This window comes from Galendromus occidentalis, unplaced genomic scaffold (assembly GCF_000255335.2).
Source record: "Galendromus occidentalis unplaced genomic scaffold, Mocc_1.1 scf7180000077495, whole genome shotgun sequence".
Taxonomy (NCBI): Eukaryota; Metazoa; Arthropoda; class Arachnida; order Mesostigmata; family Phytoseiidae; genus Galendromus; species Galendromus occidentalis.
The window spans coordinates 703,333-714,141 of NW_003805483.1; the positions used below are offsets into that span (position 1 = coordinate 703,333).

At 51.7% G+C, this 10,809-nt stretch overlaps 2 protein-coding genes across 2 annotated transcripts; both read left to right on the forward strand.

The window, feature by feature from the left end:
- Nucleotides 1–949: 949 nt before the first annotated feature.
- Nucleotides 950–4,845, forward strand: LOC100908465 (sodium-coupled monocarboxylate transporter 2). Its single transcript, XM_003746359.2, has 12 exons — nt 950–1,496; nt 1,921–1,989; nt 2,094–2,213; nt 2,312–2,466; nt 2,568–2,708; nt 2,813–2,942; nt 3,034–3,119; nt 3,295–3,410; nt 3,636–3,790; nt 3,921–4,123; nt 4,313–4,410; nt 4,549–4,845. Exons 1-12 carry the CDS (start codon nt 1,164–1,166, stop codon nt 4,725–4,727), a joined length of 1,785 nt encoding a protein of 594 aa, XP_003746407.1. The 5' UTR covers nt 950–1,163; the 3' UTR covers nt 4,728–4,845.
- A 1,666-nt stretch (nt 4,846–6,511) lies between these two features.
- LOC100908605 (uncharacterized) lies at nt 6,512–9,769 on the forward strand. Its single transcript, XM_029112336.1, has 10 exons — nt 6,512–6,664; nt 6,751–6,897; nt 6,995–7,262; nt 7,421–7,817; nt 7,957–8,200; nt 8,278–8,513; nt 8,611–8,826; nt 8,909–9,169; nt 9,279–9,465; nt 9,589–9,769. The coding sequence occupies exons 1-10, from the start codon at nt 6,512–6,514 to the stop codon at nt 9,712–9,714; spliced, it is 2,235 nt and encodes a 744-aa protein (XP_028968169.1). The 3' UTR covers nt 9,715–9,769.
- Nucleotides 9,770–10,809: the final 1,040 nt, after the last annotated feature.

Sequence of the window (10,809 nt, forward strand, 5' to 3'; positions counted from 1 at the left end):
CCGTTTTGGCGTAGGCGTTTCACGTCCTATCACGGTAGTGTCATGAGTCATGACACTACCTGCGTGAAATTTTCCACGGTCGAAATCACGCTATGGAGTCACGAGATGATCGGGGCATCCCGCAAGCGACGTGCCCGAAGTTACACGAGCTTTCCCGCTCCGAGTGCTCCTAGAGCCAGCGACTTTTCCGAAATTCTCCGACGCTTCCCAATTCTCGTGATCTTCGTCGACGGTATAGTGGTCCGCGTAGAGGCGCTCCCGACATGCAGTTCTGCCCAGATGAAGAACTCGACTCGCGAAGTATTCCGTCAGCAGACACATAAAACTTTTCGGAGAAGAAGAGCATGACCTAGCTGTTTCGCTCCACCGAATCGATTGTGGTTTAGGCCGTGAATCAGGATTGCGGCCTCATTATCGGACATAAAATCGCTCACCTCGTAGATACGATTCCTCCGTGCAATCAGGTACGCACTTCGTCGATGCGATGGTTTCGTGCAATAACGTGATTTGCAGATGATTCCTTCGTGCAATCATTTACTTCGTCGATGCGATGGCTCCGTGCAGTGAAGAGAAAGCGATCGAGTTAGTGAACCGATGAATGGTCGCGGTCATCGCGGAGAACATCGCAGAGTCCTTCTCTAGATATCTTGTGAAATCGGGAGTGTACCACCGATCTTCAGGAGGGGATCTCTAGACTTACGGACGATACCCCGGTCGCAATCGAGAGGACTGAGCGAAAGAAAGCGTCGCTACCCCATCATCGAGGATGTACACGTCCTCTGTCTATCGGAGCTGCTATTCCCTCCATCCAGGCCCTCTCCAATCATCCCTTGACGATTGAGATGATTCTCTCAGGGCTGAGATCAACCTTGTCCATGCCTGTAAATTATTTACGGCCGCGCCGTAAAGAGAGAAACTTCGTGGCGAGAACCTTCGCTCCAATGAATCTGCTCTTTACGTGCCAACACAGAAACTCCACTAACACTATAGCCTCTTTGTCAAGGCAAACGATTGATGCCAATGAAAAGTAGCGGCATTCGATTCACAGCAGTGTGACTGACAAGTTCGGATTGGCGGACGTTAGCCCTCCCGTTCGCCCTCATCAGTCATACGTGTGTGACACGGCTGCTCAGTGAGATCAAGAGACTCATTCGAGTGTCCTCATGGCTTCGTTTCACGCCTTGGACTATGCGGTGCTGGTCCTTTCGTTGATGCTGTCATCTTTTATCGGAATGTTCTTCGCGTGGAAAGACAGACGCAAGCAGAACAATGCCGAGTTTCTGTTGGGTTCGCGTCAAATGGGAGTCGTTCCTGTGAGTTTGTCGCTGATGGCCAGTTTCATGTCCGCCATCACAGTGCTCGCATATCCGGCCGAGGTCTACTCGCGAGGTGCCGCAATTAGTGTTTCAGTAATGAGCTCGATGTTCGCGACCATCTGCGCGGGCGAGTTGATGGTACCGGTCTTCTATAGACTGCGTCTCACCAGCATGAACGACGTGAGTACCAATAATTCAGCGACGGATCCAGGGGAGAAGGAGGGGGGAATGCCCCCAAGAATCGTCTCCCAATACTATAGCCTGGGCCGCAAGGGAGCGCGTCACCATTTTCGGCTCTGGTCCCCCTAGAAATCAGGCTTGCGCCCCCGCCCTCTCCTTCTCGAGAGAAGGAGCTGGATCCGCCCCTCCTTTCATCTAAAATTGATCCGCAGAACGTCTGCACGGGATCCACTTTAGGGTGAATTGCCACGATATTAGGCTGAGTTTGGCCGAACATCCGTGTTCCCCCCTCAGGATTCTTAGAGCTTACCATCACCATTATAACGAATACTTACAAAAGTATACAGGCGATACCGGGAAAGATGGTTCACGAATGGGATCCCCAGTTGTTTCAAGGTCCTGAGCGGCAGATCCTCCTTTTCAGTATCTCGAACGGAGATTCCAGTCCAAAGCTTTGCGCAAAGGTGCATCGGCCGCGTCCTTGTTCAGCGTTGTAAGTTCATTCAGCTGTGCATACTTCGAGAGTTGGAGTAACGATGTAATGTCGGCGCGATGAGAGGTCCGTGATTATTCCTAAATTCGAAGAATTCTCTGCAGTTGATCTTCCTCGGCGTGCAGCTGTATGCTCCAGCTGTAGCGGTGGAAGCCGTGACGGGATTGGCTGTCCCAGTCAGCATGTTGGCCGTGGGAACGATCTGCACCTTCTACACAACTATCGTGGGTCGAGCTTTCGACAGTTGGCAGCTTAGCGGAGCATTGCATAATTCAAAAATTGCAGTTTTCACCTCCTGACTGATCTTTCTCTGATACTCCAGGGAGGTATGAAAGCGGTCGTCTGGACAGACGTTGTCCAGATGAGTCTCATGTTCTTCGGACTCGTGATGGTTTTCGCTAAGGCGGTTTACGACGTTGGGGGGCTCCCCGAAGTTTTCCGGAGGGCGAACGAAGCGGGACGACTGAATGTTTTCAGGTTCGAGTTGATCATTTCTTTTTCCTTAACAGACCTCTAAAAGAAATGCCCTCCTCCTAGCTACGTTTTCTTGCTATCGATCTTCATTCCCCGTTTCGCAGGATGATGATCAATCCCTACGCGGCCGATTCTTTCTGGAACTGTTTTGTCGGAATGGGAGTTCTCTGGTTTTCTGCAAATGGCATGAATCAAATGCAGATTCAGCGTTACTGCAGTTTGCCTACCGCGGCGAAAGCGCGCGTGTGAGTACTCGATTTGAGCATCTAAGTGTTCTATCAAGCAAAGCCGATGATTCTGACGCTCCGGATGCGCCAAGTTTGACGAGAGTTCTTTTCCTCATTGACAGAGCTGTTTACCTGAATATGCTCGGAGTTGCTTCGACCATTACCATGGCCTTCGGTGCTGGCCTTTCCGTCTACGCTTATTACCATGGATGCGATCCTATTGGACGCGGCTTTATCAAAAGTGCAGATCAGGTTAAGCGCTTACACGATGATGTAGAGTGTTCTGTGCCGATCGAAATGGTGTAGAATAATTTATTCAGCTAATACCGACCTCCGTTGCCAGCTGATGCCTTACTTCGTTCTCGAGCGATTGAACCTGCCGGGAATCCCAGGACTATTCGTCTCAGCCGTATTCGCGGGATCTCTCAGGTACTTTGAGCCATTGAGAGCGAATATCACTCGATGGGACCAAGGACTTGGGAAAAATAAGCTCAGGTTCAATCACATCCAAACGATTGGGGGGACTGACAGCGGGAACCTGAAGTGAGGAGCGTAAGATCTCCAATCTTTCCTCTTCTTCTCCACTCTCAATCTTCAATTGCAGTAGTCTGTCGTCGGGTTTCAATTCGATGTCCGCATGCATATACGAAGATTTCCTGGCTCCCTATCTGCCAAAGAACTTCGCCGACAACAGGGCGACTCTGGTGACCAGGCTCATCGGTGAGTGGTCTCCGTCTCATGGTGCTCATCGGTCTTTTGTTTTTCGGCGGAGCCCCCGCCGGCCTCCAGTTCGCGCATCGAGAACGAAAAAACACCCTCACCATCAATATATAATATGAACACCGGTATTCCCTGCCGAGGCTGCATACGAATCAAGAGGAAGTGTAGCGAGTCCTTATCTTGAAATACCTGACTCGACTCCAGAAGCAGTGTTCCCAATTCCAGCTTTGACAATCGGAGTCATCACGATAGGCTTTGGTTTCCTCAGCGCTTACGTCGGGAACATCCTCCACGCTGCACTTGGAATATCGGCAGCTATCATCGGTCCGACTTGCGGAGTTTTCCTCTGCGGTGTCACCTTGCCTTTCGTGAACACACCGGTACGGCGAGATCTTCACCCACGAATATATATGGAGCTTTGTCAAGTGGAGCCAACTCCCAATCGGAACTCCTGATTGACCCTTCTACGATTGAGAGCCGAGAGGAGATCCTAGAGTTTATTCCTTGCAGGGCGCAATCGCTGGTTTCACCGTATCGCTCACTATCTGTGCGTGGAGCGCGGTAGGGAAACTGCTGTATCCGGCAGTGATGACCCAATTACCTCTTGTGGTTCAGTTCTGTAATGCCTCGCTCCCGGATCTAGCCGTCTCCACGGTCGACTACCGGACGACAGTTTTCTACGCGAAACCCGTACTCCGCACTATCCAGCCCAGGTGAGCGCAGGTTCCAGGCTTGGAGCGTTCGTCGGTATCGCGAATCCATTTTGATCGATCTGGATCCGCTGCGAACGAAAAAAACAAGCCACCGTGGAACAGGGATAGTTTGCTGGTAGATGGACGATGATTGCTATAACTTCGTCGAAGAGCTCCCATCAGGCTTCGCAATACGCTCTGATTTTCTAGCGGAATCCTCCAACTGTATCAAATTCACCCGTACGTCATACCGGCGATGAGCTTAGCGATCTGTGTTAGTGTTGCGGTACTGGTCAGCATATTCACAGGTTGGTGCTTGAGATCTCTGACGACCGGTTTCCAAGAAAGATCCTCCAGTGCCTGGAATTCGAATGTTAAGTTTTGGTGCTGAGGAACTTCCCCTCGGCCAAGCACGTGAGTACATTGGAATTCGTTGCGATTCTCAGGTGGCAACAGGACCACGAAAATTGACCCCGAGTTATTCAACTACACCTGCTACGAGAAATTCTCGTGGAATCCACCGAAAGCACTGGACGTCCTCTCTTGGTTCGATCTGGGGTCGGACGACGATGCAAAAGAGAGTCGTGTCGAGGACATACCTCTTAAAACGCAGATTCGGAGCTGATAGCTCCTCGGATACAATCAATGATCTCATGTAATATCGGACCTCTCAAGCAGTCGGATCCGCTCGATCCGATTCCTGAAATGAGTTACCGAATCACTCGCTCGAGAATTATTAAACCTCGCTCATTCACATCGGCGCTTTTTTTCCCTTCGGTCGTAGATGCCGATCCTCAGGCGGGCTCTTGTCGACTTACAAGCGCCCATCCGAGATTGGAATAGCTAGAATCGGGAGTCTGCTGACGATGATTGCAGAGAACGCAGCGGCGAATTCCGCATTGAGTGCTGCTGAAGCTCATGAATCAAGAAACTAATGGATCATGAAAAGATCGCTTCTGATTGTTGATATTAGAGGTGGAACTGTCCGCGAAAATCTCAGCGGAATACGAGGGTCCCGGACAGGGTCTAGGAGCAGTTACCAGAGGCACCGAGCATCTGAGCTGTCTGGGAACGAGGATGTTGACACCAACGAACGGAAGAACTTCTCAAGAATGAATTCCGTTAATCGGATCCGAGAGCAGTCTATCTATCGCCTTAATTCGAAGGTCTTGCTCAATTAACCTCAGATCCGGTGGAACTCTCTGTCCCATCCTTCCTCAGCTCCCATCGAGTGCAAGACCGCGAGTCGCTTGAGCTTTCCGTCCCAGTCCCCGTCGAAACCGTGATCATCTGTGGAGATGCAAGGTCTTAAAACATATGAGCGGGGGATGACATTCGTAGATCTGTTGTTCCCGAACGCCTGACCGCTAACACAAATTGGACGCTGAGGCTTGAGAAGTCATGAGCGAGTGGGCAGAGTCCAAGCTGTCGCCAACGGTGCACATGGCCGAGCGGTTCGGAAACCTTTCGTGTAGGACAGATCCTGGCGATGGTGTACTGAAAGGAGCTCCCGGTCGATTCCCTTCGAGCCGGACCCAAGTTTCCGAAGGAGTTTTTATGTATCGGCGGACTGGATGCACCTCTTGTGGAATCACCGAATGACTATTCGATGGGCTAGCAGGTCCTGCAATGGGAGGTCTTCACCACCGTGCTCGCTAACTCGTTCGGAGCTCACCAATAAATGTGCACACGAGGAATATACATACATATGGGCAGACGGAGAAGCTTGCGGTTCGGGGTAGAATAAGGCAATGTGAGATCATTTCAAGTTCGCGCTATTATACGGCGGGATCTACCCTCTCCCCCTGGGTGCTTGCGTCGACTCTTCCCGTAAGCTATACGGGGGGATTGCCCCTGGGAGGAACTCCCGCCATGGGCACCTCTTCGTCAGGTCGCCCCTTATAAGTTCGTTGAGCTGGAGACTCCGGGCAAAGGTCCCCAAGAATTTCAGATTTTAAATCAAGCCTTGCATCAGCAGACAAGACCCTCCCTCTCACTCAGTCAGCAGTGTTCCAAGGGAGAGGGAGGGCCTTGTCAGCAAATCATCGAGCAGCAGCAACACCATCAGCTTGCAGTCGCCTTTCATGCGCTGCGAGATAATCATTTTCGAGTACCTGTTGTTGTGGTGCGCACATATCAATAATTCAGGGAATAAACAGCTGATCCGAGGTATTCCCCCTGGGGCGAATTCGGTCGATTCGTAGCTCTAACCGTGACAGACGAGACAATGTGGGGAAAGTAGCGTTTTCTCTCGCACGAGATCTCTGCGAGCTCTCAACCGAACGACGAAAGGTTTTCATTCTACTCCCCTATCCATCGCATCACATGCAATAGTGAACGGTTTCGTCCGAGCGGTTTCGCCTAACTGTACGGCCCGACGTGCGACCCGACTAGAGTTCATCGACAACGATGCCACCTGTTCGCGAAGCGGTCTCTCTGTGGGCCCATTTCGGCAGAGAGCTCGCGCTGTCCACAGATCAGCACGGTCTCCTCTGGCTACCGTTCGAAGTGTTGCAGTCGCCGCAGTCTTACGCGGAAAGCTACAAGTACCTCATCGAGAAGGTGAGTTCTAGCGAGATCACCGCGAAACAGAGAGTGAGGAGCCGAGAGACAGGCTCGCGGATGACGTTCGATTCTACCGCATCCAGCTACGGATCGAGCCGTGCGGAAATCCCGCCGTGTTCCTTCGTCGGACGAAGTCAGGAGAGTCCTGGTGGCAGAACGTCATCTTCAAAGTGGCCGTGGCCTCTAAAAGCGGAAAATGTATTTGGACTCCGATCCCTGAGGTCGATCAGGTAGGAAATGTCTCAACCTCCAGGGTCGTGGTTGCGGAGCTCTGGGACGTGGTCAAGCATAGAAGTTCCATGGAGATATTTTCGTTTCCGCCCGTAGAGCGCACTCCTCAGTGACGATTTCCTCTCTCCGGACTACCTGAGTTCACAACTTGACGAAATCGCGATCGAAGACACGATGTCAGTGCAGAGAGATATGCGATCGCAGATACACAAGGTATTCGAGAGCGCCCGCTTCACCGACGAGAGGAGAGGCGCGTTGTCGGCTGAGCTCCTGGACTCGGTTTGGCCATGTGAAAAAATATCCCGGAGCGGTTTTCTGAAATTCATGGAAAATACCTACATCGATTCGCCTACCGGACTGATCGGTGAGCGCGATCTCGAGACGAGAAACGGCGTGAGTCGCATCCGGGAGATGCCACTCACACCCGCTCTCACTCAGCAGTGTTATGGCTCATGAATCGATCGGGAACGGTATTCATGATCATCATTGATCGATCAGGGATTTTATTCCTCGTTGTTTTAGACATCTTCAGAGCCTGCTGCCAGCCCATCTCATCGTTCGCTTGGCCTTTCGATGTCCTCTGCGCCTTAGCATGTCTAGAGCCGTCCACCGCTCACGGAGACGTATCCGGAGAAATGCGTTCTCGATATATTTTTCGATTCTATGACCGGGACGAAGACGGTTTCCTGAACAAGGCCGAGTTAGCCGCTCTGGTGCGGGACGTCGAGCAGGCTCGGTCTTCCGATAGCCTGACCGATCTCGAACACACTATAACGGAAGCCCGGAGAGCCTTCAATCTCGATGAAACAGCTCTGCTGGGATCGAGTGCTTTCTCGAAGGCCCTCGGCAATCTGCAGTACCGCGGGACGTCGACTCTCTTCCGAGCGAAGTCGTCCGCCTTTCACAAAATGAGCTTAATGTGAGTTTACGTGCATGCTGTGGACATGCGCGAAGGTCTCTGCGAGACACCCACAGACCCTAATCTTCCATGTACCCCACGAGTGTGGCAAAAAAATCAATTGAATATTCAACTCAATATTCGACTCGACGTCCTCTAGGAAAGTTTCAAAAGCTGCGAAGCGTCGCCGTGCTTCGGAAAACGAGCAGAATCCCGAGGAGCAGAATTATACCATCGCTTTGCACACGGTCCGAGTTCGGCGGACCGGTTCGGTGAGCGAGGCGTTGACTTGGTGGGACGCTCAATCCCGCGACGAGAACCAGAACCGCGGAATCGCTTCCGTCGCACAGAATCGCCAGGAGCAACGCATGGGAAGATCCATTTCGGTGAATTCCTTCAACGAGGTGGGTACACTCTCAGGCCGTAATGAGAATTGCTGCGGACGAGCGAGAGCTTGATATTCCCGCGCCGTTCTTTTCAGGCAAACCATCCGAACGAGCTGTTGCTTGCTCTACGATATTTCGAGCATGAAGTTCCGCCCTCGGCGAAAAATTCACCGAAGCTTGCTTTCAGCTGGGGAGACGTTGATAGAACAGCTCTTGCGAATAGCGTTTTGAAAGTTTGTGACTCACTCTATAAGATTCTCATGAAGGAAGAGCGATTGTTGCGACTACGGAGCCCCACCTATATTTTGGGGGACATTCATGGAAACTACAGGTCGGTGTCGTAGCCTTGTCGCGATTGAATAGACCAGAGCCTCTCCCGGAGCGATCTGCCTCGTCGTCGGTCCTAATTCCCCCGGTTCTCTCCACAGGGATCTGATGTGCTTCGAGAAGGCGTTGTGGAGAATGGGGCCAGTTGTGACTCCGTGCTCATTCCTTTTCCTGGGTGACTTCGTGGACCGAGGTCCGAACTCACTCGAAGTCATAGCACACTTGTTTTCGGATAAGCTTTTAGGACCCGAGAAGTTCTATTTACTCAGAGGCAATCACGAAATTCGAGGAGTGCAGAAGATCTTCGGGTTCCACAGGTGGGCGGGCTCGCGAACCTGACATTGGATTATTTTCCGATTTCCAGCTGAGACGCCTCCTAACTCAACTTTTTCCATGCAGCGAATGTTGTCAAAAATTCGGCGAAAATCTTGGAACCCGAGTTTGGGAAGCTATAAACAAATGCTTCGATGCCATGCCGCTGGCGGCAGTGATCGATGACAAACTGTTCTGCGTGCACGGGGGAATCCCGCCCGATTGGCTCCTGGAGATCTCCGGTCAACCTATGGGAATCGAAGCTATCAATCACATACCTAAGCCGCTGTCCGATCCTGAGGAGCAGAGTCCCTTGGCCTGGGAATTGATGTGGAGTGACCCCGTCTCGTGAGTAGATATCCGTGCCGGATCGGCGGTGACGACCTTTCGCGAGTCTAGTCACTCCTCACGATGGGTTGTGAGAGATAATCGTCATTTTGAGAATTTTTCCCATCAGGAAATCCGATGAACCTCCGGCAATTCCCTCGGAGGATGGCGACGCGATGTATTCCGAAGATTTCCTGCCAAATCCAAAGAGACGAACCGCGCACATGTTCAGCTCGAGGGCCTTGAGCAAGTTTCTGGACTCGAATCAGCTATCGCATGTCATCCGCGCGCATGAAGTTCAACAGGCGGGCTTCCAGGTGAGAGTCGAAGCAATCACAAACGGACGTACCCGAAACGCTCAGAGTTGATCTGGGAAACTCCATCTAGCTGCTCCATCATCGTATTCCGCTCAAACTTACCGAATTACTTTATCCATCCAGGTCCAGCAAAATGAACGTCTTCTGACTGTGTTCTCGTCGTCGCATTATTGCGGAGGTTCGAATGAAGCAGCCTGTGTTCTGGCAGATCGATTAAAACTTCGGATGATTCGGCTGGACACGTCGTGAAATTCCTGTGTATTACAAACAATCGTTAGAATATATATCGGAAGTCTAGTTGTTAGGAGATGATTTACTGTAAACATTCGGATCCGTATTTTGCTCATATGGCCCGCCATGAGAGATTGAGTGCTCTCTGGCTCTTATTGTCTTACCAATAAATAGGCGAAATAATTTATCGCATGACCAGCGAACGTTGTTGAATGGAATGCGTTCTCAATCTCAGGGCTCAAAGAAGTTTCTTTTATTCCTCCCCGGCTCGTCATCCGCGATCTCATATTTTGGCATCAATGGAATACAAGAAAACGACACAGAACCAAAAACTCTCCGATGGAATGATGTCCAGCTCATTGTTGGTCTCGGACTAGTATCCGCGACATGCTCCGAACTTAGGCGGATTCTCAGGCCATAGATGGAACAATGGCCGTAGCCAGAGCCATCAGTTGACCATCTGGGTGCTCCGCGATGTCTCTCGGCCACAATCTCCGGTGTATCTCGGTTCTCAGTGACTCGGTGTTAAGGTTTCGAGATGGGATCGGCTTGATACTTCTACTCGGCCCGAAGATTCTACGCACTCTCTGCCGGTGTGGCTTGGAGCTCTTGATCACGGCTGCAGACGCGGGAATACAGATCCAGGGTCCGACGGTTCGACGTCGGGGGTGACCTGATGAGGACGATCGCACCTCCGAGTGATGCTCATACGGTTCGATCGGGCCAGCTGGGTCACTGAAAGTCTCCAGCAGGTTCGTCCTGGCCGCTTTTTCTCAGTTCCGACCGCTAGGATGGAGCAGTTGCAACAGACGCGAGCTCTCCACGACGTGCGAGGTCCGTAATCCCATGATCTCCCATGTCCGACACACGCGAGCTAATGATTGCGAGTTGCGCGCGTCCCCGGAGAAGCCCAGCGATGGAGAGCCAAAAGTGGAGAGGGACCGGGGAAGGGCGCCGTGTCGATGTAAACAAACACGAGAGCGTGATTCCGAGTTCTGAACTCACCGGAAAGAAATGCAACACCAAGAGAGTATGGTTCACCATATCATGGAACGATCATGAGAATCAAGTTCCATGGTTCAGTGCGAATCCATCGATCAGCGCGGAACGATG